This window comes from Rutilus rutilus (assembly GCF_951802725.1).
Source record: "Rutilus rutilus genome assembly, chromosome: 1".
NCBI lineage: Eukaryota > Metazoa > Chordata > Actinopteri > Cypriniformes > Leuciscidae > Rutilus > Rutilus rutilus.
In genome coordinates, this window is record NC_140209.1 from 15,822,740 (window position 1) to 15,847,840 (window position 25,101).

At 39.2% G+C, this 25,101-nt stretch overlaps 1 protein-coding gene across 6 annotated transcripts; it reads right to left on the reverse strand.

The window, feature by feature from the left end:
- Positions 1 to 302: 302 nt before the first annotated feature.
- Positions 303 to 25,101, reverse strand: LOC311290936 (uncharacterized protein). Of its 6 annotated transcripts, XM_084409728.1 has the most exons (5): positions 24,944 to 25,042; positions 15,316 to 15,611; positions 3,715 to 5,668; positions 1,703 to 2,054; positions 303 to 802 (listed from the first exon to the last, which is right to left on the reverse strand). In XM_084409728.1, the coding sequence occupies exons 2-4, from the start codon at positions 15,371 to 15,373 to the stop codon at positions 2,036 to 2,038; spliced, it is 2,031 nt and encodes a 676-aa protein (XP_084265854.1). In that variant the 5' UTR covers positions 15,374 to 15,611; positions 24,944 to 25,042; the 3' UTR covers positions 303 to 802; positions 1,703 to 2,035. The 6 variants fall into 6 exon arrangements, with proteins under 6 accessions (XP_084265854.1, XP_084265851.1, XP_084265855.1 ...); XM_084409725.1 differs by lacking the exon at positions 1,703 to 2,054 and having other exon boundaries at positions 24,944 to 25,101; XM_084409729.1 differs by lacking the exon at positions 1,703 to 2,054 and having other exon boundaries at positions 3,715 to 5,604; positions 15,312 to 15,611.

Genomic DNA, 25,101 nt, shown 5'->3' on the forward strand with positions numbered 1-25,101 from the left:
GTATTTTTTTTTTTTTTTTTGGTGGGTCCAGTGAATTTTCTTTGCAGGGCAAGTAAAAATCTGAACCAGAATGAACCTGTAGAAAAGCTCAATTGTGACAGCAGTCTCATTCAATGTCAGTCATGTGTGGGTGAAATATAGTTTAGTTAGGCATTTAAAAGCTCTATTGAGAAATTTAAAACATGGAAAGTTTAAAAAGCAATCATATCAGGATACTTCATAACTTCATGACTTTCAGAACTAAAATTATTCCTGATTCAAGCAGAATCTGCAGAAAATAAAAAAGGACATTAACAATGAGATGTTGATAAAGGGAGTAAAGTGTTTAATCAATCATTATATGAAGAAAATACAAACATTAAGTAAAACTGAAAGAGATTGAGACAGATTTCTCTCTTTACTGACTTACAAGAGCCAAAACATCTCAAGAGAAGAAAAGTGTCCAGTTTCAAAGATACATGTAAGTATATCTTGCATTTCCAAGAGTAGAAGTGGAAGAGAAACTAGATGTAAAAACAATGAAGAACGAGTAAAAAAATATCAGATTCATGTCTCTCTTAACAGTGTTATGGCCTCTTCTTCAGCTCCTGAACTTTGTCTTCAAAAGGTTTTTCCAGTGTGAATTTCCTGGTGCTCTTTCAGTTCATCTGTAGTGAAGGACTTTCTGCATTTCGCTTCTTCCCAGTGTGAACTCTCATGTGAATCTTCAGACTTGATTTTCATGTGAAGCGTTTCTTACACTGAGGGCAGGAGACATATTCATTGCCTTCTGCTTTTCCTTTCTTGTTCACGTCCATCAGGTCTAAAAGAAACATTAAAGGAGAACTCCGGTCAATTTTAACATTGAGCTCATTTTTTGTACATTTGGAGTGCTGTCAATACAGAGAACAACGACAAAAATCGGTGTTGCCTACACCGAGTTATTCTATTTTTAAAATTTGCACCCTGTTGACTTCAATAGGGCAAGTACTAAACCTGCTTTTAGCCTCTTAACATCCTTGATGTGTCATTACAAGTGCACAGAAAATGTGAGTGATTCCTTCTGAGTAAACACGAGTGGATCTGACTGCAGTAGATGTGAAAGAAATGTATAAAAATGATGTTATTTAAGCCAGCGCAAATACCTTTGTTTACATCCTGTTTTCGGGTGAAGCCCAAAGTAGTCGATTGCCGAGTTCACGCGCATAGGTTTAGTACCTATGATCACGCGCGTGAACTCGGCAATCGACTACTTTGGGCTTCAGAGAGAGAGAGAGAGAGAGAGAGAGAGAGAGAGAGAGAGAGAGAGAGAGAGAGAGAGAGAGAAAGAGAGAGAGAGACGAGGAAAACAAACAAGCATGCAAATGGAATTATCGCGGCCGGAAAAATGATTGAGCTAATTTTTTTTTAGCGTGCGACTAATTGATTTATTGACTATCGCGACAGGCCTATGGAAGACATACAAGACCACTGATAATCTCCCTTGATCTGGGGCTCTACGCCGCCAGGGACTCAAATCCTGCAGTGCCAGACGTGTCCCCCTGCTTAAGCCAGTACATGTCCGGGCCCGTCTGAAGTTTCCTAGAGAGCATTTGGATTATCCAGATCCATTGGGAGAATGTCATATGGTCAGATGAAACCAAAATAGAACATTTTGGTAAAAACTCAACTCATCGGGTTTGGAGGAGAAAGAATGCTGAGTTGCATCCAAAGAACACCATACCTACTTTGAAGCATGGGGTTGGAAACATCATGCTTTGGGGCTGTTTTTCTGCAAAGTGACCAGGGCGATTGATCCGTGTAAAGGAAAGAATAAATGGGGCCATGATTTGGAGTGAAAACCTCCTTCCATCAGCAAGGGCATTGAAGATGAAACGTGGCTGGGTCTTTCAGCATGACAATGATCCCAAACACACCGCCCGGGCAAAGAAGGAGTGGCTTCGTAAGAAGCATTTCAAGGTCCTGGAGTGGCCTAGCCAGTCTCCAGATCTCAACCCCATAGAAAATCTTTGGAGGGAGTTGAAAGTCCATGTTGCCCAGCGACAGGCCCAAAACATCACTGCTCTAGAGGAGATCTGCATGGAGGAATGGGCCAAAATACCAGCAACAGTGTATGAAAACCTTGAAGACTTACAGAAAACTTTTGACCTCTGTCATTGCCAACAAAGGGTATATAACAAAGTATTGAGATAAAGGTTTGTTATAGGGGTGTGACGATAACCGCATCACCGCAATATCGCGTTGATGAGATGCCTACCGCGGTGTGAGGTCATCACCGCACGTTTTTTTTTTTTTTTTTTTTGCTGAAAGTTACAGGAGTGCATATGGTGTGTGATATGAACTATAAACATTAATATTTTGCTTATAATTTACTGTATTCTGCGAGTCCCATGTTCAAGGGCTTCTGGAGAAAAAAAAAAAACGCTTCCTGTGCAAGGGAGGGAGTCGAGGGACAGTCCATTAAACATAGCCTATGGGGGATTTATTTTTTTGTGTGTGTCTGATTATTATTAATTAACTGCTAGGTTTAGTGATGTTTACAGATAATGTTCAATTAAATACAAACAAACACAGGAATAAAAGACAAGCATAACGTAAACAGTTGGAGTTAGATTTTAATTGCAAGTAGCGATCTCTCTTATGGTATAGGAAATAACAGTTGACGGCGCTAGCCGAATGATTAAAAAAATAGCCACGAATCTAGTGTCTAAGCCAAATACTGTGTCGCCTTTGAGGCAGGTGACAATTAAGGGGAAGCCGGTGAATTTGGACAAGGCGCACAAAAGTATCCGTCTCGTGAGGAAATACCACTAACCAATAACTAGACCACATCTTAGAAAAACTAACCGTCCTGTGGCGTTTGCAGGACTTAAGTGCAGCACACCTACCTTAGGTCGGCGACACACTGCTGCGTGGCGTGTCCGTTTTTATTTCGGCTCCCATGTTAACAGGTTAGAGCTTGAGAGCGTGAGACGCGCTTCTCAGTTGCGACACGAGCCGCGCTGAAAACGGGTGCATGCCAGAAATAGAACCAACGCTTATTTTTCACGCGACACGCAAGCCTGTTGGAAGCGTTTCCTGGCAAAATTTAATAGGAAAAGATGTTTGTATGTCATTTTGACATTAATACATATTAATAAATTACATTTTGATGTTTGAAAGTTAAGGTTTTGACATAAATGTAGATATAAATGTAATTTAAAAAAAATATCGATTTTCAAATATTGCACCTGTCAATACAGAACGAAATATTCTGTAGCCTATTTTGCCGTCAATACTGCCGAGTGCCGACGCTGTCTTTGCTGCTATATATTTATGTTTAACAAGTAGCCTAGGCCTTCCACAACTCTCTCCCCATATGTCGAATATATCACCAATGAGGCGTATATGTCAGCAGCAGCGCTGTTTCTGGTGTGCAAAGACATAGAAAAAGCCGGTTAACCGACAAACCGCGATATTTGTTGCTTCTTCACCGCGGTAAGAAAAAATCCCATACCGTCACAGCCCTAGTTTGTTATTGACCAAATACTTATTTTCCACCAAAATTTGCAAATAAATTCATTAAAAATCCTACAGTGTTATTTTCTGGATTTTTTTTTCTCATTTTGTCTCTCATAGTTGAAGTGTACCCATGATGAAAATTACAGGCCTCACTCATCATTTTAAGTGGGAGAACTTGCACAATTGGTGGCTGACTGAATACTTTTTTGCTCAGCATAAAGATGAACAACTTACCGTGATCTCAGACTGCGGTGATGTGGTTTCTCCACTGCATGGATCTTCATGTGTCGCTTCAGGTGAGTTTTAATAGAGAAACTCTTTCCACACTGATCACACACGTGCAGCTTCTCTCTTCTGTGGATCCTCTCATGTGTTTTCAGAGATGATGACTGAATGAATCTCGTGTCACAGTGTGAACACTTGTAAGGTTTTTCTCCAGTGTGGATCCTCTCGTGCTTTTTCAGAGTTGATGAATCAATGAATCTCTTGTCACAGTGTGAACACTTGTGCGGCTTCTCTCCAGTGTGGATCATCTCATGGGTTTTCAAAGATGATGACCGACCGAATCTCTTGTCACAGTGTGAACACTTGTAAGGTTTTTCTCCAGTGTGGATGCTCTCATGCATTTTCAGATGTGATGATCGACCAAATCTCTTGTCACAGTGTGAACACTTGTAAGGTTTTTCTCCAGTGTGGATCCTCTCATGTGTTTTCAAATTTGATGACATACTGAATCTCTTGTCACAGTGTGAACACTTGTAAGGTTTCTCTCCAGTGTGGATCCTCTCATGCATGTTCAGACTTGCTAAAATACTGAATCTCTTGTCACAGTGTGAACACTTGTAAGGTTTTTCTCCAGTGTGAATCCTCTCATGCATGTTCAGACTATTTGAATGACTGAATCTCTTGTTGCAGTGTGAACACTTGTAAGGTTTTTCTCCAGTGTGGATCCTCTCATGTATTTTCAGACTTCCTATTTGACTGAATCTCGTGTCACAGTGTGAACACTTGTAAGGTTTTTCTCCAGTGTGGATCCTCTCATGCGTGTTCAGATTTGTTAAATTACGGAATCTTGTGTCACAGTGTGAACACTTGTAAGGTTTTTCTCCAGTGTGGATCCTCTCATGGATTTTCAGAGCTGATGATTGACTGAATTTCTTGTCACAGTGTGAACACTTGTAAGGTTTTTCTCCAGTGTGAATTCTCTGGTGCAGTTTCAAACAGTTCGAAGTAGCAAAAGTCTTTTCACACTCAAAGCACATGTACTCTCTCACATCAGCATGAGTTTTCTGATGTCTAAGTAAACTTTGCAGCAGTGAAAAACTCTTTCCACACACAGAACATGAGTGTGGCTTCTCCTTCGTATGAACTGTCAGGTGTTTTTTCAGGGTTGATGCAGAGATAAATGTTTTCCCACAATGATCACATGGGAACGGCTTCTCTCCGGTGTGGATCCTCATGTGAAATTTAAGGTATGAAGAGTGACTGAAACTTTTCCCACATTGATTGCATGGGAACGGCTTCTCTCCGGTGTGAACTCTCATGTGAACATTAAGGCCTGCTAATTGCCTGTAACTATTCCCACATTGATTGCATGTGAACGGCTTCTCTCCGGTGTGAACTCTCATGTGAACCTCAAGAGCTGTTTTTCTTGAGAATCTCTGTTCACACTGATCACACATGAACGGCTTCTCTCCGGTGTGGATCCGCATGTGAACATAAAGGTGTCCCAATTGACTGAAACTATACCCACATTGATTGCATGTGAACGGCTTCTCTCCGGTGTGGATCCTCATGTGAACATCGAGACCATGTTTGCGTGAGAAACTCTTCCCACACTGAGTGCAGGTTGTAGATTTCTTGGCTCTTCTTTTCTTTAAAGTTGTCTTTTTAGTCTTTGAGCGACTCAAAGGTTTTTCTCCAGGTTTGACATGATGTTCCTCCTCCTCTTCACTCAGTTCTTCTCTCTCCTCCTCCACTTCTCTCAGTTCTTCACTCTCCTCCTCCTCCACTTCACTCAGTTCTTCACTCTCCTCCTCTTCACTCAGTTCTTCACTCTCCTCCTCTTCACTCAGTTCTTCACTCTCCTCGTCTTCACTCAGTTCTTCACTCTCCTCCTCTTCACTCAGTTCTTCACTCTCCTCCTCTTCTCTCAGTTCTTCACTCTCCTCGTTCTCTTCCATCTGGTCTGAAATCAAAGAAAAACAAATTTTCAAATTTTCTAAATAATCTACTTAATTAAAAGAGAGAAATATGGAGTGAATGGAGATAAAAATTATACCAGATGTAACAGACAACTGCTTTAAAATATTACATTAATTTGTCTTTTTATAAATGAATTAAATGTCCCTGAAACTTTCCATGAGTGAGATACACTGATCTTCCAGTTATTATTTTGTAAACATTATAGGCACAAATCCCATGTTTCTGTTGTGAGAACTATTAAATATATTTGATCAATGACACAATTATCTTACATGATATGAACATTAAAATACACAATACTGACATATTTTGACACCAAATTTTAGATTGATATTCAATTACGTTAAAAACTACTAAAACGTTTAAATTATTAAGGGCCGTTCACACTAAACTTCTACTTCCATTAACTTCACACACATGTGAAAGTGTGACAAGAAACAAGTGTAGCAAATTAGCTATATGAAATAATAATCAATAATAACTGGTTATAATTGATTATGAATATTTAGATCAGTAAATATAATTAACTTTATGTCGTCATTTAATATTACAATCAATTAACCTGTTTGTCCCGTGAACACTCTGTTAATTGCTTATTAATTCTAAGACATTTACATTTCTGGGGCATGGGAAATGTCTTTCTTACTTTACAGTACTACTAAGAGCAAAAAGTCAAGATCTATATGATAATTGACTCCAGATATGAGCTTGAGACACAGACAACTTTATGTGTGACATGAACAAGATTTTAGTAACTAGTCTAAGCACTTAAACATACACACACACACATACATGCATGCATGCATACATACAGTTTACCAGGGGAAAGAGAGCTGAAGCAGAATAAAGGAAAGCAAGAAGTTATAGCATTGTTTGAATTTCAGCAGATCAACAGCCTTGAGCAAACCATCAGTTTAGTTCTAACACGCCTTTCTTTAAAAAGGAGTAAGGACACTTAATGTATCAAATTGTAACACTTTCCCTCTTACATTTATGCTGGGGTGCCAGACATATGTATACTGTCAAAATTTCCTTCTTGTTAGGGTTGTTAGTCACATCAAGAAGGAGAGTGAACACAGGACACATGTAATCAATTCATTAACATGAATCCTTAATTTTGTAAGAGTAAACCCAAAGAAAAACCAACTACTACAACTCAAAATGCACATATTTTAGTATATTCACCATGTCAGAGTACCAATTTTATCAAACCACACATCACCATTTGAATAATAATAAACATACACAAACCCAATAGAAACAACACAGCAAACAAAGCATGTTTCATTCATATCAAAACCCTCTTCACATAGTTCAAATAGTCTTGCTTTCGATTTCAAATGATTGTTTAAAGGAGAGATTAAGAGAAACAGTCAAAGTCATTTAGTCCATCATGGTTTCCACAATGTATAAGGGCAGTGAAGAAACCATCAAGTCAGATAATCCCGCAATAACCGCTCTTGATTAAAATATCCTATTACTCATGCTCCACTGCTTTACACGAGTTAACGATCAGCTCCGTCTTCACTCAGATACTTCAAATACCTTTGGAAGAGAACGCTTCATTCCCGTAGACTCTCTTGATGATAACTGGAACTCCATCCACACCGCAATCGCTCCCTTCGATTACCACAACAAACAGCAAGGTGTTCCGTAAGCCCGTTGCTTACTAGTAGATTCAAAAAGCCTGTTTTATACTTCTGCGTCGAACTCACGCCGTAGCTACGTTGTAGGCTGTGTGTAGCGCGCGTACCCTTCAGCGTACCATAACGTAAACCTCTCCAAAAATGTAACAACGCATCAACTCTAAGCGGACACAAGCGCTGTGATTGGTTTGCTAGAACCCCTCCCTCGGGTTTCACATGCTCCCTCTGCAAGTGTAATTGCGTGTCAACGCGGACAACGACGCAGAAGTATTTATAAAGATAAAAAAGATAAAAATAAAATATACTTTAATATCCCCCAGGGGGGGAAACCAACGCGTTGCCTACAGCGTAGAGGCTCCGGCGTGAGTTCAACGCAGAAGTATAATGGAGACTTAAGGCAGATTAAATCCATTCATCGACGTAATCAACTTCCCATCGGCAGAGTAAAGATGAGCCTGCACTAGGGCTGTAGCTATCGATTATTTTAGTAATCGAGTATTCTACGGATTATTCCATCGATTAATCGGATAAAAAAATTGTGGTAATAAAAATAAATCCAAGTGAACAACAGCCTTTAAAATTACTTAAAGACAAATAGGTAACACTTTACAATATGGTTCATTAGTTACTAAGAATGAACAATATTTATTTCTACAGCATTTATTAATCTTAGTTCATGTTAATTTCAACATTTGCTAATACATTATTAAAATTAAAGGTTGTATTTGTTAACATTATTTGTAATGAACTAACATGAACAAACAATGAACAGCTATGTTTGTATGAACAAATGTTAGTTACAGATGTAGCTATTGTTCATTGTTAGTTCATGTTGATTAATACATTAATGTTAACTAATGAGCCTTATTGTAGTGTTACCCAAATAACAATAACAAGCAATAATTATTGGTTCAAATAAAGTATCAAAGTAATCATATGGGTTTTATTGAACAACGCTGTTAAAATACACCATGTAAAATATATGATAACTAATAAACATAACATTTAATTCAAATGTCAACTTAATCTTTCATATTTGGTCGCTTCTGTACGATAGAAATGCAACGGCTGCCGTAATTTCTTGAAAAGAACATGTGCACGTCAAAACATGCAAGCAGTGCAAGGGTTAAGCTTTTATTTTGAAATCGCGATGAACAACAATTCGCACATGAGAATATATGCGATTGCGAATATATTTCTGAATATATTCAGAAACATACTTATGTAGTCTCCTGTGTTGGCGAAGGTTTATAAATGAGCTGCGTTACGAATCTTGTGAAACGGCGCAGACTGCGTGCAGATGAACGTTATAAGCCACACAAACTCACAGCACGCAAAGATGGAGTTTGAGAAACCCGAGACGCTCCACGCATATAAATGATGACAGTAAATTACTATGAAACACGCATCCGGGGTTTTGCGTTCCTTTTATTGGAAACTTAAACAAACAGCACACGCAGAGACTGAGTATGTGTGGAGCAGCGTTTACTGTGAACGGAGCTGAGGTACTTTTAACACAATCTGCACGCATGTAAATAATTAAACCGTCATGCTTCTCTGTGGGAGAAAAAAAAACAGCGCAAATATTTATTTAACTTAATCTTAGCCTTTGTGATTTCACGATATCATGATTGTAAACAGTTAAATATATCGCGTAGCCTTAGAAAACTGTGTAATAATGCGGTTCATGGACTCTCGTCTGTGGAATGCGCCACTTCTGGTATTTTGCCGGTTACTCGACACGGGTAAATTGCAATCGAGGATTTTTTTAAATCGAGTACTCGACTTTAATCTAGGAATCGTTACAGCCCTAGCCTGCACACAACCTGAACCTATTTGTTCAACCCGGCCATCACTCTTTTCAGCTTAGCCAATGCGTACGTCATCTTGCATCCGGTATTCCCAATCCGAAATGTGAGACAATCTAATCCAGAAAATCACATTAAATTACAACAACTGTTGGCACAATTATTAGAAAGTGGAAGAAGTTCAAGATGACGGTCAATCTCCCTCGGTCTGGGGCACCATGCAAGATCTCACCTCGTGGGGCATCAATGATCATGAGGAAGGTGAGGGATCAGCCCAGAACTACACGGCAGGACCTGGTCAATGACCTGAACAGAGCTGGGACCACAGTCTCAAAGAAAACCATTAGTAACACACTAAGCCGTCATGGATTAAAATCCTGCAGCGCACGAGGTCCCCCTGCTCAAGCCAGCACATGTCCAGGCCCGTCTGAAGTTTGCCAATGACCATCTGGATGATCCAGAGGAGGAATGGGAGAAGGTCATGTGGTCTGATGAGACAAAAATAGAGCTTTCTGGTCTAAACTCCACTCAACTCCACTCACCATGTTTGGAGGAAGGAGGATGAGTACAATCCCAATAACACCATCCCAACCGTGAAGCATGGAGGTGGAAACATCATTCTTTGGGAATGCTTTTCTGCAAAGGGGACAGGACGACTGCACCGTATTGAGGGGAGGATGGATGGGGCCATGTATCGCAAGATCTTGGCCAACAACCTCCTTCCCTCAGTAAGAGCATTGAAGATGGGTCTTCCAGCATGACAACGACTCGAATCACACAGCCAGGGCAACTAAGGAGTGGCTCTGTAAGAAGCATCTCAAGGTCCTGGAGTGGCCTAGTCAGTCTCCAGACCTGAGCCCAATAGAAAATCTTTGGAGGGAGCTGAAAGTCCATATTGCCTAGTGACAGCCCTGAAACCTGAAGGATCTGGAGAAGGTCTGTATGGAGGAGTGGGCCAAAATCCCTGCTGCAGTGTGTGCAAACCTGATCAAGAACTACAGGAAACATATGATCTCTGTAATTGCAAACAAAGGTTTCTGTACCAAATATTAAGTTCTGCTTTTCTGGTGTATCAAATACTTATGTCATGCAATGAAATGCAAATTAATTACTTAATCACACAATGTGATTTTCTGGATTTTTGTTTTAGATTCCGTCACTCACAGTTGAAGAGTACCTATGATACAAATTACAGACTTCTACATGCTTTGTAAGTGGGAAAACCTGCAAAATCGGCAGTGTATCAAATACTTGTTCTCCCCACTGTATAAACTCTTGAAGCTACAGATTTTCTGAAGTGATCGCAATGTTCACAATGACCATGTAGTGTAAGTGTAAGAATTCTGGTTTGATATTTTTAACTGTGTTTCTGTAGATGTTCAGTGTGGATGTTGTGTGTGGGGGGATGTCCTGTTTTGTGCTGTATTGAATGGAAAATTCTAAATACAATTGTATACAAACAAGGGACTTTTTTTAAAAGAAGTCGTCGATAATGATGGCGTGTGTTTGCGGGGAGTATCTGGACCTTTTTTATCTATTTGTGGACACAACTTCAGCAGCTCAGTCCCAAATTGTGATTTGGCACTCTTCCTCATGTAACCGTCTTTGTCAACCAAGAAGAATGCAGAGTTGGTGATCTCATGCTGGAGTAGCTCCTCAACTGTGAACTGTAACTGGCAATTCCTGTATGTTGCTTAATAGGTTGACTGTTTTTTAGCCATTTTCTTTATATCAAATCAGAATGCTTACACTCTTCTATGACCTTATAATCATGGTCATTGTGAACATTGTGATCACCTCAGAAAATCTGTAGCTTCAAGAGTTTATATGTACACATATGTAATGAGATATTGCCTACTTTTCATATTTTATTTTTAAAGTAAAAATGCAATACAAAAAGTATTTGTCTGAATATGAAGACTAAACTGGTAGAAATGTATGAGGATATCTATAAAGGGAAGAAAAATTCCCATTCACCTGTAGTGTGATAATAGTGTCATAGGTTGTGGTCATTTTCAGGACTTTCATCCCAGGTAGAGATTTTGGCACACATCCCACGTTGTTCAATGAGGTCATATTAGTCTATAACAGTTGAGATATTCTCCGCTAAATTAAGTGCATACAAATCTTACCCAGGACCTCTACTAAAGAGAGAGGAGATCTTTAAAGCGAGAAGATGTCACACCCTCTGAAGGTGTGTGAGCCAATAAGAAGCGTTTTCCTCTGGAGGAAAAATTCTTAACGACCCATTGTTCAAGCAGGCCTTTGAACATGTAATTTGATTAGATGTTTAACACATGAATCTTTAAGATGCTTATAATACTAATGCGTCAAAGTTAGCCAAATGTAATGTAAATTAACAAATGGGAGACGAAGATTGAATGGGATTAAAGCCTGAAACTTTAGTCCCAAAAGTTTACAAGAATACAAAGGCCAAACCACATAGAAGGAAAATCATTAGATGAGAAAATTAGATACATGTTTATATATTTCTCAAGTGGTTATATATAGAATATATAACATGGTGTAAAATACTCAGCAAGATTTAAGTGAGACTCTCTGGAAATTATTTTGGGTCGTAAAACTCTTATCAGTCTCTGTGTGTCCTGTAACAGGACACCGGGTTCTCTCAGTGTGTTAGCTTCATTTGTGATGTTAGTTTTGGGGGAAGTTTCACAGGCCTTTGTTGGGAGAGTGAGTTTGCTGGATTATTCATTAAATAAATTAATAATTTGTATGTGTCTGATTGGTCCAGATGCTACTCAAGATCAAGTGAATTTCACTGCGAGAAAGAACACAAATGTTTGCAGTAAAGCGGAGTAGATTGTAAATTTCTACATTTTGGAATGATTATTATTTGTTATACATGTTTGTAAAAATATGCACAAAATTTAGGTCAAATTCTGGTAAAATTGTTACAAATTGTAAACCATATCTGGGTTTCCCGCAGCACTTTGGAACTAAGGCGGCCGCCTAAGCAACACACGCCTGCCGCCTTAACTACGTCGTCAAAAAAATAAAAATAAAAAAATAATAATAATTGTTACATCGCATCATAAATTAGCGTCAATTCATCCTTCGCAGGGAGTTTGATTGACATGCGATCTGAGTCTGACCAATCAAAATCCACCATTTTTGTCCGACAAAGCAGTCAGGAGAGTTAGATTAAGGTCGGTGGATTTGACCTTGGCTTTAACTGAGGCAATCTGTCACGACCGTTTAAAGAGCCACAAAACGGTAGGCCTATTTATTGTTTAATTTTCTTTGACTGCCCAAATTTGAAAGTTGAGACTTTGTTTCATATTAAATATTACCTGCTCGGTCCTGTCTGTCTGTCAACGCGCTGTCAGTGTCCTCTATTTTTCACTGCTTGAGAACATGGGTTGAATCCGAAAGTTAAAAAAAAAACTAATTAAAAATCTAAATATGACTAAAACTAAATACATTTTTAAATAACACTCCAGGTCTTCGCATTTCAAGCCTGAAAGAGAACTCGATACTGACGCGCGTCTTTTCTGTGGGTCGTGTCGTGTGTGTGTGTGTCTGTGTATTAGGCAGGACTACAGCGCGGTCTGTCTTGTTGCGCTTGAATGGTTAAACAGGGTTTATACAGAGATTCTTAAATTGAATTTACTACCTTTTTACACCTATTTTACTACCATCACAATATTTTTACTACCAACACGGCTTCAAACTTCAACTGTAGCAGTGTTAAGTGTTAAGTAAAGTGACAAGTAAAGACATGAAATATCTTTCCAAAATGAATTAATAACATATTTAATCACAATTTAATGAGGCAATTATAACTTAATTTCAACACTGGGAGGGAGAGATAGAGAACCAGAGATATTTTATAAAATATCTTTTTCCAAAACATTATTAATCCATCCAGATTTTTTTTTCAAAACGCTATAAATCCATCCATATTTTTTTCCAAAACGCTATTAATCCATCCATATTTTTTTCCAAAACGCTATGAATCCATCCATATTGTTTTCCCCAAAAATTGACGGTTTGTCTTTTTAAAAAGTATTTTGTCTTTTATTTCGTGTCTGCATTTGAGGAAAAACATGTAGCCTAACCGTTCGTTCTCCATTAATGATGTTTTTAAAACTTTCACAGAGACATCAAACAGAAAACACAAAGCCTCTCTTTGAAACGAAATTATTTTTGTATTAATTTTATCTTAATTTTAATCCATGTTTCATTATTTTGTATAATCACAACACGTTCAGACATGAACCGAAACTCAGCGTATAGGTAGCCTAGGCTACTTGCCTCACAGACCTAAACAAATTAGAAATATCCTATATCTATTATCTACAGAAAGCTTGAAATTTCTACTTTTAAACAGAACCATTCAAAACTAAATAAAATAGGCTATAGGCTAATCCGTAAGAAATGCATTTTTCTCCGGCGCGTTCACTACTGCGAAGATCGCGAGTCAGTGTCAACTTCATCTTTGCAGCTGACACAGAAACACTTGTTTATTAATAAACGATTAAAATGTCATAATATATTTTTTTACAGCGTTTAGGTGCCGTTTATATGAACGCGTCACCACTGCATGAGAGAGAGAAAGAGACACACACACACACACACACGCAAGGTCTCTCCCTCTCTGCCGTGCGCTCGCTACACGGTTTGCATGCGCGCTTTTGCTCGCTCGCTCGCTCTAGATTCGCAGATTTGAACTAATTTCCAGGCATCATAACATTACAAAAGGCAATTGTAATATTTTTTTATTACTATTTTGGTATGATGAACATTCACCCGCCAGTGTGGCGGATAGCCTTTTGAGATTTAGCCCTACTCGCCAAACGGAAAATCTAACCGCATGTGGCGCTTGGCGGGTGTTAATTTCGGACCCTGGCTGTGGGCCAGTAAAAACTGGGCCGTAGTTTGGACACCCATGATATAGACCCAGTTAGATGGTGCTTCGAAAATGTACTACCTCGTCAGATGACGTTTACTACTTTTTACTACTTTTTACTGGCCTTAATTTGGCATAATTTAATTTACATCCTTTTACAACCCCGCAGAAACCCTGTAAAAGCATTCACATTAATAAGAGCGTGATCATACAGCGCTATCGTCAACGTGGTGACAGGAAAAAAACGGATACTGCGTAATTAATTTTAACGCTTTAAACTTTTTTTTTTTTTTTTTTTTTGCGGTACCACAGTGTGCAAGTGATGAAACCGGTGTTGCGACTGAACACCGTGTAACACAGGTAACACCGACTATCGTAGCAAGCCTACCGCAAGCCTTCTAATCTTACCTTCTTATACTGTCTATGGATCTTACTCATGCTTTTCATATACTAATCAACAGATGAAATAAAAAAAATATAATAATTTAAAAATAAATATGAAACTAAATCGTTTTCTTTAATGACTGGGCTACAACACATATGCCTATAGAGCTGGTAAGTCCCGCCCCTTCCGTAAAACCCCGCTGGACCTCAAAGTTGAAAAACCGTCAATGCAAGTGAATGGGAGAAAATAATTATTTTCTGGTCCCGTTTGAATTATGCCATGAATGTGAACATATGTTGTCTGTGAATTTTTTATATAATCTTTCATGTTACAAGTTTGACAGTATATGGTATGATTCGTCGGCTAGCAGTTGTGGAAAAGACATAACGAGAAAGACTACATGTCGCCTATGTGACGTCACCCCATAAAGTTGACTTACCCGTGGTTTTCGCCAACCTCAACGATTTTGTCCTCTGCCTGAAAGAAGGCGGTGAAGTGCACCAAAGACACAGTCATGTTTAGCGGGATCCGTGAGCTAGAGCCGTGTGCTAGTGGTGGTGACGTTTCAAACGCGTCGAAAGCAGCGAAGAGTTGTAGTCCACAAAGTGCTCTCACACAAAGTCTAACCGTATCAAACTTCTACCCGCTAAATTGTATCATTCTTTACACGAAAAGTTCTATAAAAAATTCACAGACAACATATGTTCACATTCATGGCAAAATTCAAACGGGACCAGAAAATAATTATTTTCTCCCATTCACTTGCATTGACGGTTTTTCAACTTTGAGGTCCAGGGGGATTAGCGGAAGGGGCGGGACTTACCAGCTCTATAGGAGAAATTTAATGTTGGAGCGAACAATCCCCAACCCCCCATGATGTTCTTCAGCATCATGAATGAATGAAGAATAAACACCAACCTCTTTGTTCTTCAGGATCTTCAGTGTGTTTCATTCTGCAGGGTTCTGGATCACTCATGTTCTCACTGTCCTCTTTAATAAACTCAGTCTTTGCAGATTTCAGCTCTTCCTGATGCTCTGATGCTCGTCTTCACTTGTAGCTGATGGGAATTTACAGCATTTATTGGAGAATTGCAGTGGGAGGAGCTTCACTGGTGATGTAATTACAGTGGGAGGAGCTTCACTGATGATGAATTACAGTGGGAGGAGCTTCACTGATGATGTGACTGCTGTGGGAGGAGCTGATCTGCCAAAATCTAAAATATATCAGTTACAGAGTTTGTTTTTAGGCTCATGGACAACAGAATATAATAATGTAAATTCTCCCAAATATAAATAATGGTAAGAAAAAGAGAAAGAAAAGAAAAAAGAGTTATAAGCATAAACAGAAGTAAATCTACAGATTTGTCACTATCAAATCCCCTCAGTCTGCTGACACCAATGAAATGAGCTTCAAGTGTCAATTTAAATGAGGTGAAAACAGGAACTATTGTCATGAAATAAAGAGTGTTTTCAGCAGATCTGTTAATATTGATGAGCCTCAGACTATCAACACTCATTCAACAAGCCATTCAGGATCATCAGCAGATCATATTATTCTGAGTGTTTGCTATATTGATAGACAATAGTGTTTTTCACAATGTAACATGGATAGATCATCAATAATAAAACAAAATTAGGGATGCACCGAATATTCGGCCACCGAAAATTTTCGGCCGAAAATGGCCCAAAAGTGCATTTTCGGTTTTCGGCCGAAAGACTTTTATCACCGAAACAATACGGCCGAAATGTTGTGATGACGCAAACAGCAGACACCGCGACCTGCACGTGCTTGTCTGAAGCAACATTACATATCTGCGGTGTGGACGTATTTAAATATATCTAAGAGTGACCCACGGACAGCGATTTTCAAAACACAGACATCCCAAGTCTTCCGGAAGTTCCGGGAGTCTCCCGCGTATTGATACCGGCTCCCTAATGCCCGCAAATTAGTTTAAATCTCCCGGAATCGCGAGCGAGCATGAGCGCGCATACGTAGCGCGCGCGGCAGAGAGAGGGAGCGAGAGACCTTTGCGTGTGTGTGCAGAGCAGCCGTCATTTCTCAGAGGTTTACCTGAGCTGTTTATGGTTTTTGCAACTCACGTCCATGAGCATATAACTGCAGATATTATTTTGGGCTATGGCAGTATTGACCTAAATGCACTTTGTTTTTATGAGAGAACATTTCATTTTTAAACCTTTCTCCAGGCCAGTAGGCTTTTACATTATTATTTAATGTACACATGAGTGGGGTCAAGTTAAACATTTAATTTTATACTTTGCAAATGCTAAATAAATATTTGCATAAAATTTTAATGGATTTATTCTTTGAAACTTTAATATTAATTTATGCAATTGCAATGCCTTGATTTTAGTAAACTTAGTACACAGTCATAGCCATAAATGCAATGGTACTAACAATAATTGGCATAATTTCTTTCGGTGTTTCGGTTTTCGGCCTTGGTTTCCTCTTTTTCGGTTTTCGGTTTCGGCCAAGAATTTTCATTTCGGTGCATCCCTAAACAAAATAATTTAATAAATAGGCCTAACCTATCTTTATGAAGCTCTACAGGCAAAAAACTACAACACCATAATATGTGAATCTAAATATAGTTTGACTTTATAAAAACTAGGGCTGCACATTTTCAAGTTTTTCATTAACCGTTAACCGAGGCCCTTAGCGGTTAATACTCGGTTAACCATAGTGTGCGCGCCGCAACCCCGAGATATTTGCGGGTGGGACATGTCCCCACCACTTTTGAAACATCTTGCGGCACGAATGTACCAATACAAATAAAAAAAAAACTCCAGTTAACTAGCAGAGCATTCGTTTTTTAAATAAGAGGCGATCTAGGAATAAAAAGCTGTACGAGAATAGTCGGCCTTCACTGAAGAGCTATCTTCACAGGTAAGAAAAACAGTTTGATAATTATTATTAATTCGTGGCCACGAAATAATTCACCTGAATATTCACCAATTCACAAAAATAGGTCTTTAGCATTCACTAATTAATAGTATCAAACTGTTTTTGGCCACGTTGTAGGCTAATTCGTTAAATCAAAATGAGGGAGGGAATTACTCCAACGTGTCCACCATTTATTAAAACGAGTGAACAAATAAGTCGTCGTAACAACTAATTATTTAGATCAGTGGACAGGGCGCATAAGAACAAACAGAGAGAGAGAGCTCCGGTGTCGTGCCGAATTTTGACCCCCGCCGAATTATTACCCCCCTAGTATTGGTAGGTTTAGGATTAGTTGTGGGGGAGGGGCTAGGATTAGGGGTGGGGTTAGGATTAGGCAATCAGGTACTGACTTCAATGAGGGGGGTAATAATTTGGCAGGGGGTCGAAATTCGGCACAACACCGGCCGCGCGCACACTCTTACCCAGGGCTCCAGACTGCGACCAAATGGTCGCATTTTGCGACCAAAATTTGAGAATGTGCGACTGAATTTTACACCCAGTCGCACATGTGCGACCAGTAATTTATTTTTTTATTTTTTCACGTTAAACGTGGAAGGGGCGCGAATGTGTGGCAGGCCAATGAGTGTGAGAAGAAAAGGGAATGGCCACTGTAACTGGCTAATGTGTGGAGGGGGAGGGTCCTAGAGATAATCGAGCGCGCGTAAACGTCAGTGGGAAGGAGACGGAGACAAATATCAATGTCACGGACAGACACTAGGGGTGTCAAAATTAATCGTTTCTACGATGCATCGCGATGCAGACGAGGACGATTCGGTATCGGTTCAGTAATAGACCATAACGATTATAATGTACGGACTTTTCTGACGTCATTTGTCACGTACGTGCATTGTGACGGAAGCATACAATGGCAGAGGGAGGCGAGACGCGAGTGCGAGAATATTAAAAATGCTCCAACTACTTTAAAAGCCGACATCTGGGCACGTTTCGGCTTTTAGGAACAACCTGGTAAGCACGACCTGCAGAAGACACTCGCTGTACTGTGCGCTCATGTCACACACAAATAGAATATGCAGGAGGTAGGCTAATACCAATAACTTCATAAACCACGTTAGCCGTTTTCACCCCAAGCTGTTAACGCCTGGCAGAGTCAGAGAGATGCGCGGATGAGCTCCAACGCCGAATCCGCAGCCAAAAATAAACAGTCCACCCGCCCCAATAATATTCTCTGATTTAAGTATCCGCACCCGATGGTCAAATTACAATTATTCTGTGTTGTTACGCGTGATTATAAATGGATGATCGTCACCAGGGCCGGCCCGCGGCATAGGCGGTATAGGCAAATGCTAAGGGCGCCACTCATCCATAGGGGCGCCAGAATGAGTGAACGAGTGAATCTTTTTTTTTTTTTTACATTTTTTTTTTTTATAATAGGCTACTATTTTAAAACCATTAATTCGAAATACTACCAAATAAAGCAAAAAAAAAAAAAAAAAAAGTCCGGCTCTTCAATCTTCCCCCGCCCATCGAGTGCTTGAAGTGCGTCAGAAACAGAGCGCGCGCGCGATCAGTTGTTGGTAATTTGTTGTGTAGCGTGCCAGACGCCGCATCCAATGTAGACACTAGACAGCACTGCTTTTGTTAACACACAGCTCGTAGAAACGGGCCTGGCAGCTCGCGCCAGTTCTAGACACGGTGAAAGTTTCCTGATTGTGACGGAAGGCCGAATTTACATGACACATTATAAATGAGCAGTCTGCGATAGATACAGTGCCAAAAAGAAGAGAAGAGGATAAAGACTGAGGTAAAGAGATGTAGTGAATGAACAATTTATTGCATAGGAGTAAGATACTATAATTTCATGGCAGTTATTTTTACCTTAAACTTAATGTTAGCAGTTGTTCTGAGTTCTGAGTCCCCAGACTGTGATTTTGTACAATCATGTCAGTTTTAAGACGCATTTTTTATTATCACTTTTTTATTAATGTTTTACTCTACAGTTGTGCAGTTTTGGGGGGATACAGTACAGGCCAAAAGTTTGGAAACATTACTATTTTTAATGTTTTTGAAAGAAGTTTCTTCTGCTCATCAAGCCTGCATTTATTTGATCAAAAATACAGAAAAAAAATTAATATTGTGATATATTATTACAATTTAAAATAATTTGTTTTCAATTTATTATACTTTAAATTATCATTTATTTCTGTGATGCAAAGCTGAATTTTCAGCATCATTACTCCATTCTTCAGTGTCACGTGACATCCGGTCTATCACATGATCCTTTAGAAATCATTCTAATATGATGATTTATTATGAGTGTTGGAAACAGTTCTGCTGTAATGTGTGTGTGTGTGTGTGTGTTTGTGTGTGTGTGTGTGTGTGTATATATATGCTAAATCATGAACACAATGACAGGGTGAAATGGGCTGTGATGCATGGGGCGCCAGGTAAAATCTTGCCTAGGGCAGCAAATTGGTCAGGGCCGGCCCTGATCGTCACCTTCAACAGCGGACTCGGCGACGGTTGATGCGCGGATCTTTAATGGTAACATAATAGCCTACACTGATTAATGAGCGCTGCTTTTAAATGAACATTTTTGTAAAACAAAATTTATTTGACAGATTTTCCTTTTCTTAATGGCATAAACAAGCTTTACTCCCTTGAAACTTTAACTGGAATGTCACTGTTTCTGTCACTGCGACTTCCCAAGCACACACACACGTGCGCACACATCACTTTTGAAGAGAAATTTAAAATTGAGGATGCAGTGCATCGCGATGCATTGTGATATCGAATTGAACTGAATCGATGACATGATAATCGTAATCGAACCGAACCGTGAGACCAGTGTAGGTTCACACCCCTAACAGACACAGTCGGATGATGATGATTCAGAGTCAGAGGTTTGTAAGGTGATAAAGGCCTGAACCCACTATTTTCGGGAAGACTGGCTACGAGAATTCAGCTGGTTGAGGTACTGTAAGGAGATGAACTCCATGAGCTACGAATGTGGCAGTCGCTACCCCAGAACTGCGGGGAAAACGAAGTTTGCAGACAGTGCAGGCACTTCGCAGTTTAAACACTCAATCTCAGCCTCAAGCATAGTGTGCCGTGACATGTTAATAAATAAAAACAAAATGAAAGTGGAAAAAAAACTGCGCTACTCAGCACTCATTCTGCTTCACAGACCGTTTAATAGTTCGAACCAATAATAGACAGAGCTCCTCTCGCCAGTCGCGGGCCGATCTCGATTACGCGAAACATCGAGGAGATCCAGTGAAGAAATCCATTGAGTTCGCGACAGAATAACATTGCTGCGAGATCAAGTGAGAAACATTCAGATTTGACGCAGAATTCTCTGTTATAAACCATATAAGATCAAACAGCGCTGACGTGGAAACCAGGAGAAACATGTGCAATGAGCGAACAAGTTATAGAAGGCTTTAGGTCCACAGATCAGCAACATTCACCTTGGATTTAATGTAGTAACAACTGTAACTATGGTATACTGTGGTTATAACAGTAGCCTACACATATTTTTCCAGCACTTCAAAACTATATTATCATATTTAAATGTTATTTTTTTAATGTGTTGACCAAAACATTTTTTGTTCTTCCTTTAAAGATTGTACCTATTTATAAAACTAAAAGTTTCAAGAAGTAGGAAAACTCACACTTATTTAAAAAAAAAAAAAAGATAAAGATTAAATTACTATTGTAAACATAGCTGCAGAGGACGCTTACTGGCTATTTCCACTCCCTAATATCTATTTTGTCACTCATTTTGCTTTTGAATTAATATTAAGACATTATGAATGATAATAATTAAAGTTAACTTTATCTATACACCTCAAATTAAGCTCAGTGCTTTGTCATCCCACAGTGCTACCAAATACGTTCTGTAGAACTTAGTGCCGCTGCCCTCAAATGTTAGTCTGGAGCCCTGTGAACTTAAAATAAAACTGCACATTGTAATTTCTGTACGTTAAGGCTATTTATTATCAAAGCATTTGTCAGTAATAGTTATTTTGGGGGAAAATGTGAATAATTGCATTGCAAGGTGATTTAAGGTGTGCCCCTAAATTTTCTGCTTGCGCTCCTAAAATTTTAAGTCAGGGGCTACAGCGCTCCTAATAAAAAAAGTTAGTCTGGAGCCCTGTTACCGCCTTCAAACAACACGAGCGCTGTATTGCTCTCTCTCCCTCGCGCATATCAACACAATAGTAAAAGGTCGAAAGACCAATTGTGTTTTATAGATTAGTAGTTTGTTCATATAAAGTGTTTGATTAGCAAGTACATGTTTAGGAAATGCATAATACAAATTGTATGGGTTAATGTAACGGTAAACGGACTCTGCGGGTAAAACTGTTGTGATGAAACTGCGCATGCGCGGGGTGAAACTGTAAAAAAAAATATTACAACTAAATTCAATGCACGCCATTGACTGAGGCTGTCTCACTCCTCAATAGGCTTCTAAGTGAATGAAACTTGCTGGCCCAGAAAATGTATTAAATATAGTCCAAATGACTACAGTGGCTCAAAAGTTTATAAAGCGACGAGAATATTTTGTGCGCAAAAAAAAAAAAAAAAAAAAAAAAACGACATTTTCTTCTTTCTGGGCCTCGAGTTTTTCCACATAGTATTTTAGCGTAGCACGTATGTGTTGTACGTCACATGTAGGGTTGGGTATCGAGAACCGGTTCCATTTTAGAACCGGTAACAAATTCCCAAAAAACGGGTATTCGATAAGACGCACGCATTTCGATTCCTCTTATCGATTCCTGACTATCCGTTATTTCAAATGTAGGCGCGCGGCAAGCACGTTCATAATAGAAGCGACATGGGCCGTGGGCGCGACGAGCATACGGTGCGTGGCACTCGTTTTTGCAGGCGCGCGCCTATGCCTCATCGAGATGAAAATCTCAACTTTTCAGAATGGCGCAAGCGGTGCGCAGGTCAAGTGACAAAAACCAACCGACCTTTCTGTAACATCAAACGCTCGGCTGAACAGCTGATCATATCTGAACAGGGCGGGTTTTTATTTCTGAATGGTTGGGTTGCATAGCAACGACAGACGCCACGGGAACGCAAGCGCTTGTGGAAAGAAGGAGAAAGCGCCGTGGCCGTGCTTTTCCATGCATTTTTAGACGCGATATGTGAACGGTCCCTAATTCAGGAATCTATGTGGCTTAAAAAAAAAAAAAAAGATTTTTGCCACACTGCTGGAGTAATAATGTAATCAACACCTTTAAATATGAAGAGACTCCTTTCACTTTAGCCATTTTAAGCAATAACCAATAAAATTGGCAAGAATAAAAGGTAGAAATATTTTTTCTTCAAGTATTTGACCTTTTTTTTCTCCCTCCAAAAAATATTGGAATCGGAAACAAGAATCGATAAGAACCGGATTCGATAAGCAGAATCGGAATCGCTAAAAATGAAACGATACCCAACCCTAGTCACATGTAGGCTCACTATTGGCCGATGTTGGTCATGTGTGTGATGCGTGGTGCAACACAGAAGCGCTGCGCAAATTTACTACGTGAAAAAACGAGGCCCAGAGAGAAGGAAATGAAAAGTGGAATAAAGTTGTTATTTTTTTATACACAAAGTATTCTTGTCGCTTTATAAACTTAAGATTGAGCCACTGTAGTCACTTGGACTATATTAACAATCTCTTTAATAACTTTTCTGGGCCAGCAAGTTATAATGTCTTAGAAGCCTATTGAGGAGTGAAACAGCTCTCAGATTTAATCAAAAATATCTTAATTTGTGATGCGAAGATGAACAAAGGTTGGTCTTACGGGGTTGGAACAACATGAGGGTGAGTAATTAGGCTACTGACAGAATTTTCATTTTTGGGTGAACTAACCCTTTAAGGCAACAGCCTCTTTTTGGGTGATTTCACTCTGGCCGAGAATCGCCCAGTGTTCCCATGGACTTCCATACAATTTTTTTTTTTTTTTTTTTTTTAACTGCAGGCACTGAAATGCATTCTCTATGGGTTCTTGTTGGGCTAGCACTAATGTGCTTTCGTCATCATATGTAACCTTAACTTGTGCAGTGATTGGTGGAAACAAATATACCTCTATTAATAATCTTTAAGATGAAGTGCAATAATCAATTCTCATTTATACGAACCGATATCGATTCTTAAATCGATTAGTCATCCTGTTTGCAGTTGATGAATGAATAAAACATTGTAGCGCACATCACATCCAATAAAACACAATAATCTTTATGCTTTGTTACTATTGATATGAAACAAAGTCTCAGATTTCAAATTACATCCAATTAATTTTCTTAAGAAATTCAAAAACAAACAATATCGTTTTGACGCTGTGGTGTGAGATCGCTCTGGCTCAGCTCAAGAGAAGCAGCAGCACATGATCTTCTCTTCCACCTATAATACTAGTTACAGCGCGAAATAAACATGAATGAGCATCTGAAAGTGTGTTAGAAGATAGAGTACAACTTATTGAAATCTGTATCATGTCACATGGAATCGCTCAATCAGTGTTTCAACCGTGGAAAAACGTAAACAATGTCATGTAACGTCACATTTACCTCAGAAAAACCATATCCAGTGACCGTTAGCTCGTTAAGGCCCGTTCACACCAAGCACGATAACTATAAAGATAACGATAAAGATAACTATATGCGTCCACACCAACGACCGATAACGGTCTTTTTATTCTAAGCACGCGCGCGCCCGCGCTGCGGTTTCAAAGTAGCGAAAATGGATTACCTGCTAGAATGGATTCTGATTGGCTGTCAGTGTTTTATCGTTCGACAGCTGGAAAAAAATCGTTCTGAAAGTGATCCCAACGATATCGTTCCTCATATCTTTATCGTTATAGTTGTGGTGTGAACTCTATTCTTTAATATGGAGAACGATTTTTTTAATTATATCTTTATCGTTATCTTTATAGTTATCGTCCTTGGTGTGAACGGGCCTTTAGTCAGCAAGAAAAATTAACTCTAGAGAGAAGCATTTTGTTAAATATATGCACCATATTACATATTCATTATAATTTTTAATGTTCTGCTATATTTAATGCATGTTTGAATAAATCTGGCACGTTTTTATGACAGTCACCATTTAAATGTTTATAGGCTATAACTTTATTATAATAAAAATAAACAAAAGTGTAATTTAAGTGTTAATATACAAATCAGTTCATTTTTACCTCCAATAATATAGGCTAATGAAGCTTAGTAGGCTACAAACACTCCCATAGTTTACAGCATTAGTTAAGAGATTTGTTTTTCTTGAGAAAATGTGCCATGTATTATACCTGATATCTAAAAAAAATTGTGTCAATACCCAGCCCTAACATTCTACATCTGTAAATGTTAGAAAGTCAAGCAAATATTTCCATTTTGCGGTCAGGAGTGGACGAGCTTCTGCAGGCTAAACTTCCGTGAAAGAGCACCGAACAGACGGAATGCTCGCTGCTGCTGCACTAAATGTTTATTTCAGTAGGAAGACGCCAGAAAAGACGCACAAGTATTGCTATGATCGATGAAAACAGTATAGAAATGAGTCTGTCGCTTAATCAAACTGTATAAAGTGTGTTTGAAGGTTGTGTAAATATGAGAAATACCGTGAACTGCTCTCCTCACCTCAGAAGACTCAACGCTGAAACTCCATGAGGGAAAAAACGGCGCGAGCGGGCGGTGACGTCATCGGCATCCAAAGCACGCGCGCACGGGACACCCCCGCAGCCAATGAGGGCCACGCAGATTCACTCTGCTTCTTCTTCTTCGTCTTCTTGCTTTAC